Source organism: Protopterus annectens, chromosome 5.part1, assembly GCF_019279795.1.
Source record: "Protopterus annectens isolate FY-2018-M chromosome 5.part1, PAN1.0, whole genome shotgun sequence".
In the NCBI taxonomy this organism is placed as follows: Eukaryota; Metazoa; Chordata; order Ceratodontiformes; family Protopteridae; genus Protopterus; species Protopterus annectens.
In genome coordinates, this window is record NC_056736.1 from 736,195,024 (window position 1) to 736,221,993 (window position 26,970).

At 38.6% G+C, this 26,970-nt stretch overlaps 1 protein-coding gene across 1 annotated transcript in view; it reads right to left on the reverse strand.

Moving 5' to 3' along the window:
* NBEA (neurobeachin) overlaps nt 1-26,970 on the reverse strand; it is a 4,581,458-nt gene that overhangs the window by 361,104 nt on the left and 4,193,384 nt on the right. Inside the window, exon 54 of the mRNA XM_044072852.1 lies at nt 6,820-6,972. Coding sequence (XP_043928787.1) covers nt 6,820-6,972 — 153 coding nt within the window. The remainder of the gene's footprint in view (nt 1-6,819; nt 6,973-26,970) is intronic.

Here is a 26,970-nt window from a genome sequence, read left to right on the forward strand (position 1 = left end):
CTACTTTTAAACTGGCAGGAAAAAAAGAAGTGCTCCATTTAAAAATACTCTGCAGTGAAGACAGTCAGTTAACATAAGACACTCCTAGCTTTATAAAAGTTTCCTGAAGAAGAAAGTAATAAAACATCAACAAAATTAAGAAAACAGAAGTTTTTTTCCCCTAAAGGGACCATATCTGCCCAGCAAAAGAAATCACAAGCTGACCATCAGTCCTCAAAAGCCTCAGAGGACGGTACACTTCTGAATGGGTTTATGCCCATACTTGTCTTTTAGTCAGCTCAGCTTGAGCTGCTTGACAGTTTGGGCATGTGGAAGGTGTCCTAAAGCTTTAGAAACTGGCAGGCTGTTATATCCTTGGCAGGATACAACCCACAGGTCTAAGGCTACTTCAACCATGATCAATATGAACATCTTAACCCAGTATCAAAAATCTGTGACCTTCGTAAGATAATATTTGAGCTAAGAATTTTGTTTTTGGGGGGGGGGTTAATATATTTTTAACAAGGTAGTGTAATTACTGCTGGTGACTGGAATTTGATTTGTAACAGTGAAGACATATCAGGCAGAGTTAATAGAGAGGTTATAACTACAAAGGGTACAAGTTTGAAAGAAATATCTAAAAATACTTGCAAAGAAGGATACTCCGACTGCGGTGGTGGTGCTGCGGTAGCGTTGTCGTCTCACAGTTAGACGTTGCCCGCTCGATTCTCAGTTAGAGCATCTTCTGCGTGGCGACATGTGTGAATGGGCGTTCCTTCGTTGAAGGTTGTGCGTTAGGCCCGGCAAGCCAGCATGTAAAAATCTATTGCCAATCATTAGCGGACCGGAGTTCCGCTGTGGCGACCCCTCACCGGGAGAAGCCGAAAGACACAACAACTTGCAATGAAGGATACTGTTTCAGTAGCAGGAGTTAAAAGGGCATTTATATATTATTCCTCAAGATACAGGAACTAGGTCGTGTTGGACAGAACATACATACCATAGGAGAATGGTCATTTGATTGACTGTATTGATACTCATCAAATACCTGCATGTGATGACTGACCCTCCTCCTCTCCTATGAACATTATTATACAGATGCAGGACAGTAAAAGACAGACTCTGGTGCATTCCTATACATACTTATTGGACAGAATTTACGGACTGGGAAACAGTTAAGATTCAATAAGTGCTAGGGGGGCAGACAGAAACTGCTCTGAAGTGGTAAGCTAGCATTTGGGATAAGTTGAAAATGGATCCCAAAAACATAAAAGAGGGAAATATGGGAGAAGAAAAATAGGAAATGTCTAGAAGGGTTGGCAAAAAGTTAAGTCACTGCAAAATGAAAGGGGACATCTTTCAGAGCAAGAGGAAGAACGGCTGCAAAGAAAAAAGTAAGCAAGCATTTGCATAATGTGCGTGGGTTCAGAAATAAAAATTATGTTGTGCAGCTGTTATTTGACAATAATAGCAGAGTGTAGAAAGTTTTGGTGCAATGTCTAAGGCTGCAGAAAGGAGAAACTGCAGTATCAAAAATCATGGATCCTATGAGAAGCAAAATAACTAGACATACTGAGGAGGCAAAGGAAATATTTTGTAAATTTTATGAATATTTATATAAGGTTGAGGAATAAGAAAGTCAGGATAGTGCAACTGGAAATATTTAAGGTAGATCTACATTTGTTAATGTGCTAGTGGAAGGACAGGTTCAACTGCTGATAGCCGACAAAAACTACAGTGCACAGTCAATCCACAGAGAAATCCCCAGGAATAGAAGGTATTGCAATTGAAGTTTAGAAATTGGAATGGAAAAAATGACAAAGAATTGGAAGGCATTGTTTAATAATGTACTGAGAGGATAAGAAGTGTTGTATCCTGGGAGAAAGCAGTGGTAGCAGTACTGTCAAACATAAGGAAAGATCCCACAGACCTGGCACTGTAATCATGACTTCAAATGTAAACTGGTTTATTTTATAAAACATGTTTATGCCTATATTAACTTGAATAGCAAAAAATGCTGCCACAACTGAATGACAACAATGTGGTTTTGTGGAAGAGACAGAACACTGAATGACAATATTAACAGAGCAATGATAAGAAATCAGAACATACCATTACTACTGGAAAGCCAGGATGCAGAGACAGAATGCAGGAGGAGGAGTGTGAAAGCAGTGCCAAGGATTAAATGGTGGAAGTTAAAAAAGGGTGATTGTGAAGTGGAGTTTAGGGAAGAGTTAAGACAGGCACTGGGAGGCAGTGGAGAGTTACCAAATAGCTGGGTAACTACAGCAGAACTAGTAAGGGAGACTGCTAGAAAGGTGCTTGGTGTGACATCTGGACAGAGGAAGGAGGACAAGGAGACCTGGTGGTGGAATGAGGAAGTACAGGAGAGTATACAGAGGAAGAGCCTGGCGAAGAAGAAGTGGGATTGTCAAAGAGATGAAGAAAGTAGACATGAGTATAAGGAGATGAGGCGCATGGCAAAGAGAGAGGTGGCGAAAGCTAAGGATAAGGCGTATGGAGAGTTGTATGAGAGATTGGACACTAAAGAGGGAGAAAAGGACCTGTACCGATTGGCTAGACAGAGGGACAGAGCTGGGAAAGATGTGCAGCAAGTAAGGGTGATAAAGGATAGTGAGGGAAAGGTACTCACAAGAGAGGAGAGTGTGTTGAGTAGATGGAAAGAGTATTTTGAGAGGCTGATGAATGATTAGAATGAGAGAGAGAGAAGGTTTGATGATGTGGGGATAGTGAATCAGGAAGTGAAACAGATTAGCAAGGAGGAAGTAAGGACAGCTATGAAGAGGATGAAGAATGGAAAGGCTGCTGGCCCAGATGATATACCAATGGAAGCATGCAAGTGCTTAGGAGAAATGGCAGTGGAATTTTTAACTAGATTGTTTAATGAAATTTTGGAAAGTCAGAGGATGCCTGAGGAGTGGAGAAAATGTGTTTTGGTACCTATCTTTAAGAATAAGGGTGATGTACAAAGCTGCAGTAACTACAGAGGGATAAAATTGATTAGTCACAGCTTGAAGTTATGGGAAAGAGTAGTAGAAGCTAGGTTAAGAAGGGAGGTGATGATTAGTGATCAGCAGTATGGTTTCATGCCAGGAAAGAGCACTACAGATACAATGTTTGCTCTGAGAGTGTTACTGGAGAAATATAGAGAAGGTCAGAAGGAGTTGCATTGTGTCTTTGTAGACTTGGAGAAAGCATATGACAGGGTGCCTAGAGAAGAGTTGTGGTACTGTATGAGGAAGTCGGGAGTGGCAGAGAAGTATGTAAGAGTGGTACAGGATATGTACGAGGGTAGTGTGACAGTGGTGAGGACTGCAATGGGAGTGACAGATCCGTTTAAGGTGGAGGTGGGATTATATCAAGGATCAGCTCTGAGTCCTTTCTTATTTGCAGTGGTGATGGACAGGTTGACAGATGAGATCAGACAGGAGGCCCCGTGGACTATGATGTTTGCAGATGACATTGTGATCTGTAGTGAGAGTAGGAATCAGGTTGAGGAGACTCTGGAGAGGTGGAGATATGCCCTAGAGAGCAGAGGAATGAAGGTCAGCAGGGCTAAGACAGAATATGTGTGTGTAAATGAGAGGGAGGGTAGAGGAATGGTGAGGATGCAGGGAGTAGAGTTGGTGAAGGTGGAAGAGTTTAAGTACTTGGGATCAACAGTTCAGAGTAATGGTGAATGTGGAAGAGAGGTGAAGAAGAGAGTACAGGCAGGGTGAAATGGGTGGAGAAGAGTGTCAGGAGTGATTTGTGACAGACGGGTACCAGTAAGAGTGAAAGGGAAGGTCTACAAGAGGGTAGTAAGACCAGCTATGTTATAAGGGTTGGAGACAGTGGCACTGACAAAAAGGCAGGAGTCAGAGCTGGATGTGGCAGAGTTAAAGATGTTAAGATTTGCACTCGGTGTGACTAGGATGGATAGGATTAGGAATCAGTATATTAGAGGGTCAGCTCATGTTGAACAGTTTGGAGACAAAGCAAGAGAGACTAGATTGCGTTGGTTTGGACATGTGCTGAGGAGGGATAATGGATATATTGGAAAAAAGATGCTAAGGATGGAGCTGCCAGGTAAGAGGAAAAGAGGAAGGCCTAAGATAAGGTTTATGGACGTGGTGAGAGAGGACATGCAGGTGGTTGGTGTGACAGAGCAAGATGCAGAGGATAGGAAAATGGAAAGAGATGATCCGCTGTGGCAACCCCTAATGGGAAAAGCCGAAAGATGATGATGAATAAGGAGACTATATGAATCATCAAAGATGAGAGTACCAGTGAGAGGAGCACTATAAGGCAGCGCGAGTACGGGCAGGGAAAATGGAGGGGCATGCCCTCTTCCCCTTATATTATCTGCCTTATATGTGCAGCCTTTAGAAAGAAAAGGCCAAAGCAGTAAATGCTGTGCTTACACAAGTTGACTAAACTCTATATTTATTTATGTGGACAAGACAAAATAAAATACTTCATAAAATACTGGGAGATATTGGTTAACAGGGACTCTTGACATGGCAAATAATGACTAAAGATTAACTAGAAGATGATTAGAAAAATATGAGATAGGAAGGCTATAATCATGGATCTGGACAGTAAGATAAAGCCAATAAAAACATTTATACTTCCTTTATTTATACATGTAGGGTAGGCCAGCCATATTTTTATCATTCAGATGAGAAGTTGTGGATGACAATTAATAAGGAACCAAAATAGTTTGTTTGGGAGGGATTAAAGGCAAAACATGAACTTGGTAATATGATTTCTCTACAGGGCAAAGGGCATCAGATTTGAAGGTGTATTTTAAGGTCAAACAATTGAGGTTTGTATATAACAAGCTGAGGAATATACATCACAGAGGAAAAAGGTGATGGGGGGTACAAAGATAAAGTACACAAGATGAACAGAAATGAGTAGTTTGGACAAAAGCCATTAAGGAATACAGTAATATGCATACAGAATATTATATATGAAAAAGTCGCAGAACATTTTGCAAAGACTAATGCAGTGCAGGGCTGGAGCAAAATGGCACATTTCTAATAGGAGGAACAAATAAGGCAGGAGGTGCCTGGAAGCAGATGTAGGATATACTCTAGGGAAACTATGTACTGGAAACAGACACACTGGGAGGGAGCCAATGAAGTATTTCACTTGCAGTTTAAGGATTTTCTCCCCTAAGACAGACTGACAGAAGAGTAAAGACAGAGAGGTAGAAAGAGAAATAAGTGAAAGATGAGCCATGGTGGAGTTAATACTGGAGACAAGAACAGATGCTGTCATCAAAACTGGGACAATAAGCAGGGCACGTAAGACTTTTCATGATAGCTACAAGAATCAAAGGGAATTACAAAAGATTATGAAAAGACAGACAAATTACAAATGAACAATGGGAAGGGATTAGTAGGCACATGCGTATGTAATGAAGTCCAGATGGCTTAGGATAGTTATATAGAAATGTTTGCACTGTTATTTTTATATACACTGAGTAGACATCAAAGGGTCTTTCCCCATGTGAGGAGTAGGTGTTACACATGAAGAGGATGGGACAGAAAACTGGGAGTATGTACTTTGGGAAATCACAAAGGTGACTGATTTTTGAGATTCCTTATAGAATACTTTGATACAAATGTTGAGGGAGAAACTATAGTAAATAAGGGGATGATGAGCTTAGCTTGTGTTTAGGTTAGAAGTGATGAGACAAGTTTAACACTGTGAACAGCCATGAAGCATTACTGAGAAAATGAAATACAAAGATACTATCTTTGTATTCATCTGTTCCTCTTCTATACTTTCCTATGTTGACCAATAGATAAAAACAAGTGTACTGCACAAGTTACCATGAATGAGTGCCATAATATACAAGTGCTTTTTTATGATCTTGTTTCATGTATTATTTTATGTTTCTGTTTTTATGACTCTTTTTCATGCATTATTGTAAATGTGGAGCCTTTCTCCTCAGGACTCCACTGAAAACAGGTTTGACGACGAGTTAGTCTTTCCCAGTAAACAAAGGCAAACAAATAAATAAGGACTAAACCAACTTTAGAGGATGTATTTATTGAACATTGTAAAATAAATTAAAGAACTGGAAGCAGGATCTCTAAAGGAAAAAGGAAGTAAAGTAAATAAAATTAAATGGCATATCTGGGATCAATACATATAAAATAATGGCCTAGATGTGGTGAAGGTGTACACTAAAAGATATCAAAACAAAGACGTGGTATAAAGAACAATTTAAGTTACAAGGAACAGTGTATAATGAATGAAGATAATGGAAAATTTTCTTGAAATTACTATTAATGTATGTGGACTCATGTTGCAGGTTAACATTGGAGTCCAATCTCTCAGGAGTGGACATTAAATGTGGCTTCTGCATGTGCAGCCCTCAATATCACCATTAAAGGTGTCTACAGCATGTGCAGTCCTCACTGCCACTATTAACTGTAGGTACAGCATGCGTAATCGTCACCACTACCATTAAAGGTGATTATGTCACATGAAGTCACCACCACCACCACTAAATGTGGCTACAGCAGTTCTTACTACCAACATTATTATCATTGCCACTAAATGCAGCTACGTATGCGGTCCTCACCACTCTCATTAGATATAGGTCCCCATACATGCAGCCTGGCTCTATGGTGATTCAGTTTTATGACTCTCCATGGATACATACACAGCACAAATCCTATTTATGAGACTATACAAAGTAAATGAAGGCAACTTCTTGCTTAAAACAGTCTTAGTCTTTAATTAATAAGCATTAAAACTATTAACTTCTTTTTTCAGGCAGATAGAATGACAATGCACTCATGTAACAAAAATATTTCTGACCATTCTGTTGATCCGCACAAAGTCTTCTGGTTTTTTGGCCCACGGAGACAGCTCAACATCTGCCACTGGAGTACCATCTTCTCTGGCACCCAAAGCATACCCGTTACTGTTCACAAACATTTCTGGTAAGTAGTAAAACTCTGGAATGAGCTCCTGGTAAGGAAAAAGGATAACAGTCTGTCAGCAAACTTAAGGGCAATTGCTCCACAGATTTGTTTGCAGAAGCCAAACATCACCAGATAATCTGTATATCAGCACCTTAGAAGTAAAGGTGAATGAAAAGCATTCATTAATCGTCCTACATGTGTCTAACTTACAAACAGCTTTCAGGGAAAATATCACACTCTAACACAAGCACTAGTCAGAAACTGTTAATGTGACTGCATTAAAACTGCAACTCCCCTACAAAGTAATACTGTCCACACAGTGTTGCAACTGTTTGTTTTAACACACATATGTGTTTACATATATACATACACATACACATACATATACGGTCACACAACTAGAATAACCCTGCTCTTCAAAAACAAAGCAATGTTTCTTTTCAACTACTTTCATTTCCACTGAAGAAAATACATACATAGCAGACCCAGGGTTTTGCCATTCCGCAGTACTGTTAAAAAAGCATCCTTTAAACACTTCCTGACATATAAATATACAAACAATATGTATCTACACATACACACTTGTGTATACATATAGAAGGAAATGCATATGTAAATATATATATCTACACACAAACACACACACATATACAGTGGATATAAAAAGTATACACACCCTTGTTAAAATGCCAGGTTTTTGTGATATAAAAAAATGAGACCACAATAAATCATTTCAAAACTTTTCCCACCTTTAATGTGACCTATAACCTGTGCAATTCAATTGAAAAACAAATCTGTTAGGGGAAAAATATAAAAAATAAAAAAATGTACAATAAGCTGGTGTGCACACCCTTAAACTAATACTTTGTTGAAGCACCTTTTGCTTTAATTACAGCATTCAGTCTTCTTGGGTGCACACCTGCCATCAATTAAAGAGACTGATTAACCCCAAATAAAGTTCAGCTGTCCTAGTAGGATTTTCCTGACATTTACTCAGTTGCCTGCTACAGCAAAAGCCACGGTTCGCAGAAAACTTACAAAGCATCAAAGGGATCTCATTGTTGAAAGGTATTAGTCAGGAGAAGGGTACAAAAAAATTTCCACAGCATTGGATATACCATGGAACACAGTGAAGACAGTCATCAAAAAGTGGGGAAAATATGGAACAACAGTGACTTTGCAAAGAACTGGATGTCCCTCCAAAATTGTTGAAAAGATAAGAAGAAAACTGCTCAGGGAGGTTGCCAACAGACCAACAGCAACACTGAAGGAGCTGCAGGAATTTCTGGCAAATACTGGTTGTGTACTACATGTAGAAACAACAGTAGGTGTTACTGCTATAATTCAACTGAACCACGATACCACACCAAGAACTTTATTAGATAAAGCTTTCGGGTCTACACCCTTCATCAGTATGAGTCATTACAAAAAAAATCAACATTTACATAGGAGAATATAAAATCACATGCTTCAGCCCATCCCACTCCCTAATTAACAATCAAAACTAAAAGTAATATACAACTCATAAAGGTCTAAATAAAAAATACTAAAAAAGACAAAAAATCTTACTTTACATAAAAACTCTTCTGCTTAGAATAAAACATAAAAAATTATTAATAACTTATACAAATATTATATAAGTGTTTAATATATCTATACACAATAAAGAAGTCACTGGTAGCATCTAACATCCTATGGTGTACTACATCAGGTTCTAGAAACTTGTCATAACCTATTAAAGCTTCTCTCTCTGCCTTTTAACTAATACTGGCTTTAAACTAACCGCATTATTTAAGCCAGGGGGTACATCCGCCTGTAGCCTAATAATCCACTCAAGTTCTCTCAACTCCAAAAGATTGTTAATGTCACCTTTCCTTAAACTCACTGCCATTTTACTTAATACCCTAAATTTAAATACATGCCTTTCACCTTTCTCCATGGCATGCTTACTCAGAGCATTTGCCAATACTTTTCTTCTTACTTCAGATTTATGCTCCACTATTCTCTCTCTTAGTTTTCTGATCATTTTCCCACATAGAACGATGTACATAAAGTACACGTAGCTAGATACACTATCCTTTCCTCATTACAAGCAGTTAATGTTTTTATAGCAAAGACTTCTCCTGTTACTGGATGTTGAAATTTAGTGTCTCCTTCATATAAATCATTGCAACAGGAACAATTATAACATTTAATCATCCCTTCTAAATCATTTCTTCTTTTAGTTTTAACCTGAAAGTCTTTATAGCATATTTTCTGCTTCAGAGCTTCACAGCTCCTGTAAGCAAACCTTGGTTTATCACCTACAATTGATTTTATCTCAGGCATAGCCAATAAAATTGGCCAATTCCTTTCTATTATATTATATACACTCCATGTATTTAAATTGTATGTTGTCATATACCTCAAAGTTTCAACAACTGCAGGTGAACCATCATTTGTTTTCTCATTACCAACCGCCAATATTGGTCTATAATTAATCTGTCTACCATCTATTACTTCCTCCCTTATCTTATTTATCAAATGTTTAGAATAACCACTTCTCTCAAACTCTAATGACATAATTTCTACCTGTTCAGAAAAAACATCCTCAGCTGTATTCAGCTTACTCAATCTTATAAATTGTGCTTTAATTATTCCTTTAAAAATATGTGGAGCATGCATACTGTCCCTATTCACATACCTCAAAGCATCTATCTCTTTTCTGAACACCTTAGATTCTAAACTGCTATTAACCTTAAACAGCGTTACATCCAAGAAATTCATACTACTAACTGAAGCCTCCCTTTTAAACTTTAAAAAGTCAGTTGAGCTACTGAGGTATTGTACATAAGCTTCCAATTCCAGTAGGGACCCTTTCCATATCATAAAACAATCGTCCACAAATCTTTTGTAGAACAACATTTTCTCATTTGAGTAACTACTTTCATCAAATATAACTTTCTTCTCCCACTCAAAGCACAAGATTAGCATACGTGTTGGCAATGGGAGTACCCACTGCCACACCTGTAAGCTGCAGAAAAGGTTGTGCATCAAAAATAAAAACATTGTGTAACAAAACTACTTCCAAAAGAGAACAGATGGTCTCAATGTCTCTTCCAACCATCCTCACCTCCTTATTCAAAAAATCACGTATAGCATTAACCCCATAATCATTGGGAATAACAGTGAAAAGTGAGGTGATGTCCATAGTAACCATAATATATTCAGCCACATTATTACTCAACTGCCAGTTATAAAGACTACCTAAAAAATCATTTGTATCCTTTAACACAGTGGGACAGATATCCAAATATTTCCCCAAAACATTTTGTAAGTATATGGAAATTGGTTCTGTCACCCATCCCCCACCCGAGACAATGGGTCTCAAGGATGGGTTGGTGATATTTTTATGTATTTTTGGGATACCATATATTTGAGGTGTTCTGGGGCAAGGAACAGTCAAATAATTAAATAATTCCACACTCAAATCATCATTAATCTGAAGCTCATAAACAGCCATATTAACTTCAGTTACTATTTGTTGAACTTCCACAAGGGAAATTCTCCTAAATATATTCAGATCATTCAATAACAGTTTAAAGTTTTCAAAGTATTCATCCTTCTCCATTACCACAATTGCTCCCCCTTTGTCAGCTTGCTTTATTATTATAGTATCACATGCTTGTAATTCCCTTAAGGCCAAGTGTTCAGCAAAAGTTGTGTTATAAAACCTTTTACGAACAGCACTACTATTATAGTAAAGTCGTAATTCACATTCAACAATACTGGAAAATGCATTTAAAATAGGGCATAATACTGGCATGAAGACGCTTAACTTTCTACAAATTGGCTTATACATACCATCATTCTTAAAAATCAATTTGAGACTAACCAAACGCACGAACATTTTCAGGTCTATAATTGCTTGTACAATGTCATCCCTTGCATTCGGAATGAACTTTAAGCCTTTACTCAACAATAATAGTTGCGCTTCTGTCAATAGAACCTTAGAGAGGTTTACAGTACCTTTAATTGGTTTAACTATCGCTTGACCAGCTTGTTGTGCACCAACGGACTGTTGTTCTTCCTCTTCCCTAGGACTGTCTGCTGCTGTTGCTGTTGATACTGCAAGCGAGACTCTTTCGACTGTACTTGCGAAGCAACCTTCTCCGGCTGCTTCAGCAAAAAAGGAGAAAAAGAAGTTATTTCCCTTTGCAGGGCTTTTTTATTCAAACTTGTCGCACTAGACGCCATACCTTCCCTTATTTTGGGACGCACAGCACCTGCCTTCATAGCCTCGGACTCGCCATTACTGGAAGTCAGACTTTGCGCCACGCCCTCTCCTTCACTTAAAGGTACTTTGCCATTTTCAGATAAAGAAACCGATCTGGAAACAGATTTTACATGCTCAATACTATGATGTGTAGCAGAGGTTACTTCTGTCTTCTGTTCCTCAAATACATCAAGTTGATCCAATGGACCCGTTTTTTTAGCCATAGTAGCCGATGTTTTCTTATTAAAAGTTGCTACATTACCTTCTTCTCTTGGCCAAGAAAAAATACGATTCTGCTTGAAATCGCCCATATCTCTATGTAATTTATTTCTTTTCCTTTGCTGTAATTTTGAGTCCAACACATGCATTCGGGTTAGGAAACTCTGATATAGCCCCACCGAATCATTAAAACAAGGTAAACTAGTAATAATACTTTCAAGCTGTTCAATTTCTTCTATGAGCTTACTTTCTATAGGCTCAAAAAATGTGTTCATTAATTTCATATAATCAGCACTTAGCTTGAGGTTTAATTGCTGCCATTGCATCAGTAAGTCATTATAGGTATTGCCATAGGAGGGCATCTTTAGTATTCTTAAACCTCTCGGCACAATACCCAATTCAAGATATGCCTGAAAACTCAGTCTCTGCCACTGCAGATGTTTATAGGTTTGCATTTTCTTCTCCAGAGATAACAAATGTTCCTTAAACTCTTTCACCTTTACATCTACAGTCAGTTGCTCAGGGACCGCTTCATATACCATTTTTAATAGTGGATTCTCATGCAGCCGCAACAAATTCTTAACAGAATTACTGGATTCTCCTACTTCAATCTCCATATTCCACTGAACGCAGTCACCAGGAATAGACAGCAAAAGTTCCCCGAGCAAACACCACAACCACCACAGGCTGAAGCTCTCCTTAATAACCAGGTGTCTGCAGTATACACCAGATATATCCAAGAAGAAACAACAGTAGGTGTTACTGCTATAATTCAACTGAACCACGATACCACACCAAGAACTTTATTAGATAAAGCTTTCGGGTCTACACCCTTCATCAGTATGAGTCATTACAAAAAAATCAACATTTAAATAGGAGAATATAAAATCACATGCTTCAGCCCATCCCACTCCCTAATCAACAATCAAAACTAAAAGTAATATACAACTCATTTTAGGTTTTATTCTAAGCAGAAGAGTTTTTATGTAAAGTAAGATTTTTTGTCTTTTTTAGTATTTTTTATTTAGACCTTTATGAGTTGTATATTACTTTTAGTTTTGATTGTTAATTAGGGAGTGGGATGTGCTGAAGCATGTGATTTTATATTCTCCTATTTAAATATTTTTTTGTAATGACTCATACTGATGAAGGGTGTAGACCCGAAAGCCTTATCTAATAAAGTTCTTGGTGTGGTATCGTGTGTACTACATGTGACAACAATCTCCTGTATTCTCCATATGTCTGGCCTATGGGGTAGGGTTGCAAGACAGAAGCCTTTTTTACAAAGAAAAACATCCAGGCATGTCTAACATTTGCAAAATAATACATCAAGTCTTCCAAAAGTACGTGGGAAAATGTGTTATGGTCTGATGAGACCAAGGTTGAACTTTTTGGCCACAATTCCAAAAGGTACGTTTGGCGCAAAAACAACACTTCGCATCACCAAAAGAACATCATTCCCACTGTGAAGCATGGTGGTGGCAGTATCATGCTTTGGGGTTGCTTTTCTGCAGCTGGAACTGGGGCTTTAGTCAAGGTGGAGGGAATTATGAGCAGTTCCAAATACCTGTCACTTTTGGCCAAAACCTTCAGACATCTGCTAGAAAGCCGAAGATGAAGAGGAATTTCACCTTTCAACATTACAATGACCCCAAGTATACATCCAAATCAACAAAAGAATGGCTTCACCAAAAGAAAATTAAAGTTTTGGAATGGCCCAGCCAGAACCCAGACCTAAATCCAATAGAAAATCTGTGGGGTGACCTGAAGAGGGCTGTGCACAAGAGATGCCCTCACAATCAGACAGATTTTGAGCGCTTTTGCAAGGAAGAGTGGGCAAATATTGCCAAGTTAAGATGTGCCATGCTGATACATTCCTACCCAAGAAGGCTGAATGCTGTGATTAAATCAAAAGTTGTTTCAATTAACTTTAAGGGTGTGCACAATTATTCAACCAGCTTATTGTGTGTTTTTTATTTTTTATATTTTCCCCTAACAGATTTGTTTTTCAATTGAATTGTACGGGCTATAGGTCACATTAAAGGTGGACAAGGTTTTGAAATGATTTATTGTGGTGTCATTTTTTTATATCACAAAAACCTGGCATTTAGCAGGGGCGTGTAAACTTTTTATATCCACTGTGTATGTGTGTGTGTGTGTCTATATATATATATATATATATATATATATATATATATATATATCAAAAAAACACCAAACACTGTGCACAGTGATGAAATGCCCAGTTTTCCAACAGTAGACACTACTCTAAACCAGCTGGTTTATACTGAGTAGTATATGTGTATGTGTATATATATATATATATATATATATATATATATATATATATATATATATATATATATATATATATATACACATACATGCACACTCACATGTGTGTGTGTGTGTGTGTGTGTGTGTGTGTGTGTGTGTGTGTGTATGTCCTACAGACCGCTAATGAATGTGAAAAATGCAGATTCACAATTACTAGGTATGAGAACACAGTGTCTTATGTCTCAAGAGTATTTTTATTCAACTGAGGTATGGTGATCTTAGGATTAACATACATAAATAGCAGGGATGGGGGCTTGCCCCTTGCAATCATCATCTTTAAAAAGAGGGCAGCAATTTTGACATTTGATGCTCTATATTTTCATATTTTTTCTTTTTGTAACTGTGAGACACAGTTATGAGTGTCATAATTAAAATAGTGCACATACACATACCCTAGATGGGTGAAAAGTGCAGTTGTGTAAGTAAACTTAATAACAGTGCATGTTTAAATGACCAGTGCTACAGCAGCCTACCATAAACATATTTTACAGTACTTCAAGGGCGAAATTATAGATTCATTCAGTTAACTGCTTTTCTGCTACATGCTTTATCCTAGACAGGGTTGCAGGGAAGCCAATGCATATCATGCCAGAATGGGAGTAAATCAGAGAATCAATTCTGAGAATTATACATTTTGCCAATAATATAACAGCAGGCCAGCTTCCAAAGTTTCATGACACCTTCCAAGTGACCAAACCATTACTCAGCTCAAGCTGAGCTGAACAAAAGACATGTTTGGGAGCCAATCCCTTCAGAGCTTTTGTGCCAACAGAGAGACTTAAGCTAAAGCCATGAGACGGACAATTCCAAGAAAATAACGCCATATGTCCACACAACAAAAATAAGGGGGGAGAGGAAGGGAGTTGTTACTGCAGCAGTGAACATGCGAACACCTACTGCTCTGTTAACTTTACTTACACAATTATACTCTCTTCTTCGTATAGATCACTGCTGCAGCAGCATTAAGTAGAATATCATATCTTAGAATAACAGGGAGGTGTAAGGGGAAAGGGCCAAAAGCCCCTGGAGCATGAACCAAGCAAAGCCTGCCTAGACCTGGGAAAGGAATTGAGTCTATAGTGCATTGAAAAAGTATTCACAGGGAACAAAATTGCCACTTCTAGAACCAATCATTTCCAAAAGGTTACAAATGAAACCAAGGCCATTGTAGGGTGAGCCTTGTCCCTGCCTATATATATATATATATATATATATATATATATATATATATATATTTTTTTTTTTATTCTGCTTTGGAACAGGTTGTCCTTTTTTTCTTACCTTTACAATAAATGAACTAATCAGACGTTTTAAAAGATTTTGTTAGTCAAGATAGTACCCAAGTTGTCTGTGGACATTCAAGGTAATAAGTATTCTCTCTCACTCATTTTTAGTTTCTTGAAGAAGACAGGGAGACAGATAGCTTGGCTCAAGGTGAACATGGATACTACTTTAGACATAAATGATGGAATAATTCTTAGAGAAAGCCTATGTTTGTGGAAAATGAGACAAGACTGAGCTACTATAACTCAAGATACTCTTCTTGCAGAGGTCAGAATAATAAGTAAAACTGCTTTCCATGTCAAGAACCTCAAGTCAACCTGATGAGCTGAGTTCAAATGGAGCAAGTGCTAGTTATACTAAGAGCAAGTTAAGATCCTAAGGAGAAGCATGTGTTTTCTAGGAGGCTTTGTATGCAAAACCCCTTTCAAAAACATTTTCACATGAAACTGCATTGATAGAGGGGGATCAGTGTGCAGACATGAAGAAATGGGAGAAAAATGAAGCTAGACTGAGAGGTAAGACAGGCCATAGGATAGTGACTCACTCATATAAAGTAGGGCCAGAGAAACACTAGCCTTGAATTGCTGCTGACTCTTTTCTTGGCATCAACTAGAAAACTGTTTCCAGTTAATAATAAATTATTTTCTAGTAGCAGGATTTGTTGTCTCCTTTAATACTGTCTTCCAAGCCTTCAAATATGGTGACCTGGAGCAGACTTTTGCAACTGATACCTGAGACTAGAGACAAAAAGATGAATTTGAGGTATTCCCCACAGAAGGATCAGATCTTGGAAGACCCCTTGAAACAAATTCAATTAGTGATGGTCTGTCCCAGTCCTGCTCCACTTGTCTGCCACACAATTTTGATACAACAGTAAGGATATGCCTGTAGAGTGACATTTTGCTGAATAGCTGTATCCCATGCTACATGGCTAGTCTGCACTAAGGGTAAGATCTGGTTCCCCCTTGCTTGTTTATGCACCACACCACAGGGGTGTAATCTGTAAACACTTGTAGAGGTCCCTAGGACCAAAAAGGAATGAAAGAGTTGAGAACATTTGTAAGTACCAGTATATCTTGCTTTATGTGATTTCATCTCTCTTTTCTATTCGTAAGACCTTGCACTTTTATCCCAATATGCACTGCTCATCAAGCAAAGTCTGAGGTGTCTAGTAACAAAACATTCTGGAGCACGGAGAGAAAATGGGAGACTTAGATTTTGAAAACTATAGTGTCTTCAGCAAATAGCATACCTATTCACAAATGCCGAAGACTGAAAACTGAAAAATCAGGGGATTGTAGATGTTGGGACCATGCAGGTTACAGGTACCAATGGATTTTTATCATGTGGAGTGTAGCATAAGTTGTTATGAGAATCAAAGAAGCCATGAGACTCAGATCCCTGAGGAATTTCCTAGCTGAGGCAGTAGTCTAAATGGAAAACCCCAGGACAGCTCTAGATACATATTTAATTTTTCCTTTGGGGGAAAAGCTCTCTGAACTGATGTATCCCAGAGACACGTTAGAAAATGTAAGGCTACTAGAAAAAGCAAATGGAAAATAAGAGATAACAAAATGAACTTGGAATCAAAGTGTTATTAAATAAAACCCTTCTCCTAAAAGAAGAGTAGAGGTAACTTCTAATGCCCCCAACAGAACTCCATGATAGGAAGAAAAACAGTTAAGTCTAGTAAGTGAGGGGGAATCCCTAAAAAAAAAATGTGGCACACTCACTGCTGAAAGTAACTTTAATGAATTTAGTGTTTGCCCCAGTAAGCAAGGGAGGGGGGTGCCTTATAAGTAACTCATACAAACTAATTACACTGTCCTAGTTTGGGGGGGGGGGCTGCTGTAGTTTTTGGAAACTCCCTTCCACATCTTTTACAATATTTGCTTACCAACAACTTGCTGAGTTTGTTTAATTTGCCCTAAAAGAAGACAGAAGTAGGAGGAGCAATAAATCTCTTGGCCAACTAGAGAGGGAAGGTTTAAAACCTGAGAGATTCCATGAACTAACATGCTTCACTCATCACACTTTACAAGGACCTCGGCATTAACATACTTCACTCATCACACTTTACAAGGACCTCGGCATTAACATACCTCACTCATCACACTTTACAAGGACCTCGGCATTAACATACTTCACTCATCACACTTTACAAGGACCTCGGCATTAACATACCTCACTCATCACACTTTACAAGGACCTCGGCATTAACATACTTCACTCATCACACTTTACAAGGACCTCGGCATTAACATACCTCACTCATCACACTTTACAAGGACCTCGGCATTAACATACTTCACTCATCACACTTTACAAGGACCTCGGCATTAACATACTTCACTCATCACACTTTACAAGGACCTCGGCATTAACATACTTCACTCATCACACTTTACAAGGACCTCGGCATTAACATACTTCACTCATCACACTTTACAAGGACCTCGGCATTAACATACTTCACTCATCACACTTTACAAGGACCTCGGCATTAACATACTTCACTCATCACACTTTACAAGGACCTCGGCATTAACATACTTCACTCATCACACTTTACAAGGACCTCGGCATTAACATACTTCACTCATCACACTTTACAAGGACCTCGGCATTAACATACTTCACTCATCACACTTTACAAGGACCTCGGCATTAACATACTTCACTCATCACACTTTACAAGGACCTCGGCATTAACATACTTCACTCATCACACTTTACAAGGACCTCGGCAGCAGATGGTCCAAAACTAACTAACCAACCAAGGGAGAATTCAAGATTTCATTTTGACCATCTGGGAGGTTCTGAGAACGCAGCCAGGCAAACGTCCTCATAACAGGTCCAGTGGCAACAGTATAATTTTAAGAAGCAACCACGTTAGACAAACCAGATTTTTCCTCAGGGGAAACAGATGCCAGCTTCATTACTGATACTCTCACAAGAGACAAGAATAACCTTCAACACATAAGCTCAACAGCTGTTAATAATAAAACATGTAATGCAGAAAAATACACTTTCTTCCCAAATCTATTTGAAGCTTTCCCATCCTTGATAGACAGAGAGGAATAAGTTTTAATCAGCTGTTAAACTGCAGCTGGAATCACTAAAGAAAAGCTGTTAGGTCTGATGGGGGATGAGTGTATAAAAACTCAAAAGCATGAGGAACTTTATATAGTCGATCTGCTTTCCTTGGGGCAGCATGCTACCTGTAAGGGAAGTTACTTGCTGAGACAAAAACATTCTCCAAAGCAGAAAGAACAGGCAGGAAAGGAGTACAGAAATATCAACTGTAACAAAACATAACTTTTCCTGAGGGAATGAGAAACATCCCTGTCCCACTGAACAACATATTAATTCTGGAAATAGTTTCAGAAAAAAGGAATCCTTCAAAGGGACTGGCTAAAGCAACACCCAGAGTCTAAACAAAAAACTCCACACTCTTCAAAGTCCTCACTCTGTAAAATGTATACATCTGTGTCATGTCCAAGACTTGGAAAGTACTTCAGAAGTGCAAGGCTACAGTGCCTTCCACACATTTAGAACAGCAGCAGCACTGACTGGGACCAAAACTGGAGGTGTCTCAACCTACATTAGCAACAGACATACCTTCAGGTTGGTTAAACAGGATGATACCATGGAGCTCATCCTTATGAAAGTCACCATAGATAAGGTCCCTCACCGTATAATGGCTAGCTACAGGTCACATTCTATGTCCCTAGAGTGTAATGAGTCTTATCTAAACCTACTAGACGTGCTCGCCATGCAACCAAACACCCTATTCATGGGTGATTTTAACTACCTCTCTATAGACTAGGATATATAACACTGCCTCAAACTCACAAGCAGAAAGCTTCCTGGACTTTAGTAACACAAACAACCTGGAACAGACAGTGTATCCTTCAACCACAGGATCAAACATTCTGGATGCGGTACTCACTAACATGGGTGAGTGATGCACCCCCCCCCCCCCATCACATCCTCAGTAGTAAGGTCAGATAACAAAGCTGTCTCATTTGAAGTAAAAATCAACCAAGAAAATTCAGCTAAACCAGTAACATTAACTATTCAAAGAAAAGCTGCATCCTATTAAGTGACAGTCTGTCAAAATGTAGGGGTCTCCCAAACTTGAGATGACAGCCACCTATGTATAATTATTCACAGAGTCCCTGTCCAAACATGAATGGATGTACAGAAGCTGCCTTACCTACTGGAAATAAACCCAAAACAAGCACTTAAAACAAACCTCACTGGTGGAAGAGCTCTAAGTCCAACAAAGCCAACTACGAGGTCAGGACGTCACTGCAAGCTAAGGACAATCAGAAGACCTTCTTCAACAATGTAAGGAACCTTACAGGTAACACACAGCAGTGGTGCTGAATGGTTCCACCTTCACTAATCAGGATGACATGGTAAATCAATAGCTGATAAATTCAGCTTAAACATCATCCCCCACTCCCTCTAGCTACACCAGGTGAAATCCCCTCCAACATACTTCCTCCAGCTATCAGCAGGGACCAGGAGCTGGCAGCACTCGCTAAAGCCAAGAGCACCACCTCCACAGGTCCCAACAGCATCCCTTGGTTGCCTCTTGAACAGTCTAAAACATGACCTATCAGGACCATTTGAGGCACTCCAACTACAGCCTTGAAACAGGCAACGTTCTAAGTGAATGGAGGACCACAACAGTCATTCCCCTCCACAAACGCAGACCAGCAACTATCCCAGGGAACTGGAATGAATTATCATGTAAATGATAAACAAGGCACTGGGAGACTACAGATACTTGACCAATCTCCAGTTTGACTTTATTAAGGGAAGGTCATGCCTACTTAACCTTTTAAACTTTTTTGAGAGGGTCACCAAGGCAATGAATGAGGGTAAAATAGCACATACTGCATATTTTGACCTAAATAATGCATTTCATACAATACCCCACTCAGGCATTATTGACAAGCTCTCTGAGCTAGGTGTAAACCTTTGCATAACTCTCTGGATTGCCAGAGGGCTCACATACAGGACCCAAGAAGTCAGGCTCAGTGAGCTCACCTCCACCAAGAGACTGGTTACCAGTGGAGTACCCCAGGGCTCCATGCAACATTCATGGCCTTTGGCTAACCAAGTTCTCAGATGACAGTAACATGAGAGCTACTATAGATTCCCCTGAAGACAGCAACATTTTGCATGTGGTTTTAACACAGACAAATGACTGCTGCAAAGACATTGGCCTAAAACGCAAAGCCAACAAATGCATTATATTACCCTTTGGGAAACTGTCAATCTAAATTAATTATGTCACTGATAAAATGCCCCTAAGATTTGATCCAGCAGTAAGGGATCTTAGAATACACGTAGACAGCAATATGGCGCTTGATCAACACATAGTTAAGATAATAAGAAAAACATTCTATGTCACCCAACTAATAAGTAAGGGTATGGGATTCCTATTCAGCCCTTATCAGACCTGTCACTAAATACAATGCCCCATTTGGCTTGTATCTAGCCCACAAAGGTTTCGCACTAAGAGAATTATGGGCAAGAATACCCTGTCCTACACTAATTGCGTAAAAGCTCTGTCTCTATACTCAAGTCTCCTACAGGCTGCTGAGAGAGGATCTTTGCCTAGCTTAAAGGGCTTCCTCAGGCCTAGCCATGATGAATCTGTTGCACATGCATAAGACAAAGAGCACCAGAAAAAATAGATCCAGGGATCTGAACTTCATTTGTGATGAACAGAACATGCTGGAGAAACAGATGTGTTTCAAAGGATTCCCACACTACAGAATAGGCTTTCCATCCAAGTAAAACAGAGCTCATCCCTTACCCTATTCAAATGAAACCTTGACAACTGGATGGGAAATCATAAATTTAACCCCTGGTTTGGTTCCTATGTCCCTTATGGACATAGGCCATCAATAAGAAAAGTTTTATCCTAACACCCCCCCCCTTACAAATCCTTAGTTACCTACCTACAAACACACACACCCCCATAGACACCTGTGAAACTTGAGACCCAAATGGTATGGGGTGTGTGGCTAGGCTTGTAAAGGCCCTAGTGGTTGTTAACTTATTAACAACCCATCAACGTATAATATACAATATACATTTTGTACACAGGAATCTGCAGTGTGTGTTTGCATGTGCATGTTTACACATGTTGTCAAATCCTGTTTGGGGAACACATGCTACTTAGTTTATAGCACACAGGAGGAACCTCATGTTGTAAATAAAATACCTATTTGCTATGCTGGAGCATGTGAAAAATGATAAACTAATGCAATTATTTGCTACTACATTCATTCTTAAGCCTGCAATACTTACTTAAATACAGTAATACTACAAGGAAGGGAGGGCATTTCTTTCTTGCTACACTCTGCACAATGACCTCATAACATGGCAGAAGTCATACAAGGATTGCTGGAGGCCTCTACCATCTGCCTTCATCTTCTAGATGCAGTATATAGGCTGGGTACTCAGATATTTGCACCACGTTTTACTGCAGTAGCACACCTTTGCTGACTTTTTTCCACTTCCAGCATCAGTGGTACTTCCCAGAGACAGTCATTCCCTATCCTCTTGTTGCTATCCATGCATCCTCATTATTCCGTGTGTAAGATTTTCATCTTCCATTCTGGCCCTACAGCCTATTTATTCTTGCTCAGGAATCTCCAACAGTCCTCTGTTCCCTGGCAAGAGTCAGGAGCTATGGGGCAGGACTGCGGAAACACACATATAAACATAGGACAGACACAGACACACAAACATACCTGCATCTTATATATAATGTGCGTACACACACACACATATACATGTATACACACACAAATATATATATATATATATATATATATATATATATATATATATATATATATATATATATATATATATATATATATGAACATACATATCATACAGCAAGCAGTCATATTGCTGCATGAATGCCATATACAATATCTGCGTATTGTACTCTACTGTAAGCATGGCTACCCTACATATCAAAATGAAATGACTAAAGGTCTCCGCAGGTGTTATTAAGAAAGTGCAGTTATGCCAGTAAAACAGTTGCATTTTGATTCACTGAGAATATATTCCTTAAGACTGTTACAGAAGTACTACAGGTGGATATTACAATAAATAATACTGGAATCAAATTCTAGGCACTGGGCACACAGACGGAAAAGGCTGTGGGAGTATGTTCCTGAAAGAAAGTAAGGGATGGAATAATGGGGTAAAATGGAGAGGGACAGGAAGACCATGGTGGCCTAATCATACAATTCAGTTGTATGATGAGTCAGGTCAAGGTAGGTTATAAAAAATTCTTCAAAGCGTATAACACTTTCATTGCTATGCTTCAAAAATATGTTACTCTTTCATGTATGGTTGTCTCACTCCAAACATTATAAGAAATAGTGTCTTTTGCTCCTATCTTTTTTTTTTTTGTAATATGATTTTTATTACAATTTCCAATATACAATGCAGATACAGATAAAAGAAGAACAAAAAAGAAGAGAAAAACTTTGCATTCACTTACAATATTTGCATGTTGTCAAATACAGTCAATAATAAACTTCAGGAAATATTTTGCTCCTATCTTGAAAGACCTTCTACTTTTTTTACGTGTTCATTCAGGTAGATGTTTTTTCAATTTTTTTTTTTTTATCTCTTTCTGCACTACAAAACAGAGTAACAAACCAATTTATAATTTATATAAAACCCTATTATCTCTTGGGATCTACAGTGCATTAGGAAACACAATAGTGCCCCTACTGTGCACATTTGTATTTCCAGTTCTCTACATAATTACAAAGTATTAAGGGTACCGAAGAGTTAAACTGACTTCTTTTTGCAGATGTAACTACAGCCTTTCCTACTGTTTTACACGCAAACCTTTTTACTAAAATGGATTTTACGGGTCTGATAACTGATCAGTGATATAGTTTATTAATTACTTACCTAAGTGAAGCTGTAGAATGCAAAATGAAAGCACAATAACTTCAGCTCAACCTCCTATTAGTACGCCTCAGAGATCACTCTTTGGTCCACTGTTTTTCTCTATTTTGATTAATGTTGCAACATTATCCAATTATGACACTAAAATGATTTTATATGCAGATGATCTAGCCATAATGCACTAAGGTCATTCATCAAGAGCAGTTAAATGTAGATTAAATTCATATTTTTTCAACAATATGCAAAAGTTTGAAAACCGAGGACTTTCGGTTACCTTAAATAAACTAAAAGGAATGTTATACAGAACATTTCAATTTCTAAAACTTGTAGACCTTGAACAGAAAATAGCAATACATTCAGGTAACTTCACCGAGACAATTTTTCATTTTAAATATCCTGTGCTTTGGCTTGATCAAACCTTAAATGTCTATATTGAGAAGGTATCTTTGGAAGGCTCAGTAATGCCTGCTAATATTTACAGAACTCTTCCATTTCTTCATTAAAGAAGCAGGGTCAGAACTGAAAAACAGGGTTCTTGTCCCTACTCCAGAATTTGGTCTCCTCACTGTTAACTATTAATTCTACAATTATTCAATAATATTTTACAAACTCCTAGAATGTAAAATCATTGTGCAAGCTTGTACAAACAAGTTACTTGCTTCCAACTTGTACATCAGAGAGAATACATTTTGCTTTTTCAGTATTATCAGAAACTCTTTTAGTTAGATTTTTGCCCATCATTAGTACATATGTCCTTGTCAAAAATGTTTTGAGAACTCTTAGGTTATCTGCTTCTTTTACCTTGAAACACATTCCAGATCAGTTTGTTGTCTGTGCTAAATCAACTTTTGGCATATACGGTCTTGAACTTTGGAGTCAGTGTAACAGCAAGGTTATTTCTTGATTTTATTTATTTATTTAACATTTATTAACCGGGAAAGTCCGACTTGGAGCAAAGCCCATTTTCAGCGGAGGCCCGGAAAGAAATGCTCCAGACACGTCTTTGTAATGTGGGAGGAAACCGGAGCACCCGGAGGAAACCCACATGAATGCAGGGATGACATGAAGACTCTGCATAGAAGGCACCCCCACTGAGGATCAAATCGGAGAACCTCTTGCTGTGAGGCAACATCGCTACCGTTGCACCACTGCGCCATCCAATCAAAAGGTACTACTGATAAATTCTAAATTCAAATGTGGTAAAAACAGATTTTCAGTTCATTGTGTCTATGATAAAGTACCATGTATGTAATACAATATTTAATAAGAATATGTAATGGAGCTTCCTAAGAGGAATGATTACATATTAACTTAACAGATCTACTTTGTTGCAATCCAAGCAAATATGAAAAAAATCTTAGCCTGCAACAGAAATGTGGATAAAGGAGGAATATGCAAGGTTCAGTATTAACTTCTTCAAATACAAGAATTAAGATTTAAACCAACAACTATGATGGATGAATTGCCACCTTAACAAAAAAATGTGTAAGACACATGTTAATCTTAATTGTTTCTTTTATTTTTTTTTCTTTATATATTTCACCCTTGTGTTCTCTCTTAATCAGGCATATCTCATGTTTCCCCAGTACAAGGGACATACCTAGAGTACCATCTGCAGCGAGTAAAAGCCACCCATGGAAGCCATCATGCAGCAGCCACAAGGGCTACTTGCACCTTTCCCAGTATCTCAGCAGCTGACAGCACACTGTTTACATCCCTAACCCAATTCCCGGTGACAAACAGGAACCTGTATCATTGCAGGGATTGTCAATACCCCTCAAATCTTTGTCACACAACAATTCACATGCAGCATCAAGGATTGCTGTCACTGGCTTGGACAGCTACAGTCCACATGCTTTCTGTACTGCGTTTGCTGTTTCAAAGAAGTTTCTGCTTGTTCCAGGAGCATCAACAAAGCGACTGGGAACCAAATACCTTCCCTTCAGGATGTGTACACAGATCATCCCCCTGCTAGCCCTTTCTTCTCAGGATGGGCACACAGATCATCCCCCGCTAGCCCCTTACTCTCAGGATGGGTGCACAGATCATCCCCTGCTAGCCCCTTCCTCTCAGGATGGCTGCATGATCATCCCCTGCTAGGCCATTCCTCTTAGGATGACACACTAATCATCCCCTGCTATCCTCTTCCTTTCAAAATGGGTACACAGATTTTCCCAATCATTTTCAGTCAGACATTACATACAGTGGATATAAAAAAAGTGTACATACCCCTGTTAAAATGCCAGGTTTTTCTAATATAAAAAATATGAGACCACAACAAATCATTTCAAAATGTTTCCCACCTTTAATGTAACCCATAACCTGTACAATTCAATTGAAAAACAAACAAATCTATTAGAGGAAAAAATATATAAAAAAAAAACATACAATAAGCTGGTTGCATAAGCGTGCACACACCCTTAAACTAATACTTTGCTGAAGCACCTTTTGATTTAATTACAGCATTCAGTCTTCTTGGGTAGGAGGCTATTAGCATGGCACATCCTGACTTGGCAATATTTGCCCACATTCCCTTGCAAAAGCGCTCCAAATCTGTCAGATTGCAAGGGCATCGCTTGTGCAGAGCCCTCTTCAGGTCATTCCACAGATTTTCTTTGGATTTACATCTGGACTCTGCCTGGGCTATTCTAAAACTTTAATTTCCTTCTGGTGAAGCCATTCTTTTCTTGATTTGGATGTATGCTTGGGGGTCATTGTCGTGTTGAAAGGAGAAATTCCTCAATCTTCAGCTTTCCAGCAGACACCTGAAGGTTTTGGGGCAAAAGTGACTGCTATTTGGAACTGTTTATAATTCGTTCCACCTTGACTACAGCCTCAGTTCCAGCTGAAGAAAAACAACCCCAAAGCATGATACTGCCATCACTGTGCTTCACCATGGGGATGGTGTTCTTTTGGTGATGTCAAGTACTTTTGAGCCAAACTTACCTTTTGGAATTGCGGTTAAAAAGTTCAACCTTGGTCTCATCAGAGCATAACATATTTTCCCACATTGTTTAGTGAGAAGATGTATTGGTTTGCAAATTTTAGCCGGGCCTGGATATTTTTTCTGTGTAAGAAAAGGCTTCCGTCTTGCAACCCTACCCCATTGTCTAGACATATGGGGAATACAGGAGATTGTTGTCACATGTGGTACACAACCAATGCTTGCCAGAAATTCCTGCAGCTCCTTCAGTGTTGCTGTAGGCCTCTTGGCAGCCTCCCTGACCAGTTTTCGTCTTGTCTTTTCATCAATTTTGGAGGGACATCCAGTTCTTTGCAACATTACTGATGTCCCATATTTTCTCCACTTTTTGATGACTGTCTTCACTGTGTTCCATGGTATATCCAATGATGTGGAATTTTTTTTTTTTGTACCCTTCTCCTGACTGATACCATTCAACAATGAGATCCCTTTGATGCTTTGTAAAATCTCTGCAAACCAGGCAACTGAGTAAATGTCAGGAAAATCCTACTAGGACAGCTGAACTTTATTTAGAGTTAATCAGAGTCTCTTTAATTGATGGCAGGTGTGTACCCAAGAAGACTGAATGCTTTAATTAAATCAGAAGGTGCTTCAACAAAGTATTAGTTTAAGGGTGTGCACACTTACGCAACCAGCTTATTGTAAATTTTTATTTTTTATATTTTTTCCCCTAACAGATTTGCTTGTTTTTCAACTGAATTGTACAGGTTATAGGTCACATTAAAGGTGGGAACATTTTTGGAATGGTTTATTGTGGCCTCATTGTTTTATATCACAAAAACCTGGCATTTTAACGGGTGTACACTTTTTATATCCATTGTAGCTCATTTAAGTCCTGGCTTTTTAAACTTCATTCCTCCCCTGTATGCATTGCTCCCACAATTCCCATTTTTCCTATGTAGTTTGCTGCCACCCTTTTCTAAACATCTCAATTCCAGCTACTTTATCTCTGTTACTATATTCACTACTTCTAGTATAGTTGGTTTAGATTTTGATTTCCA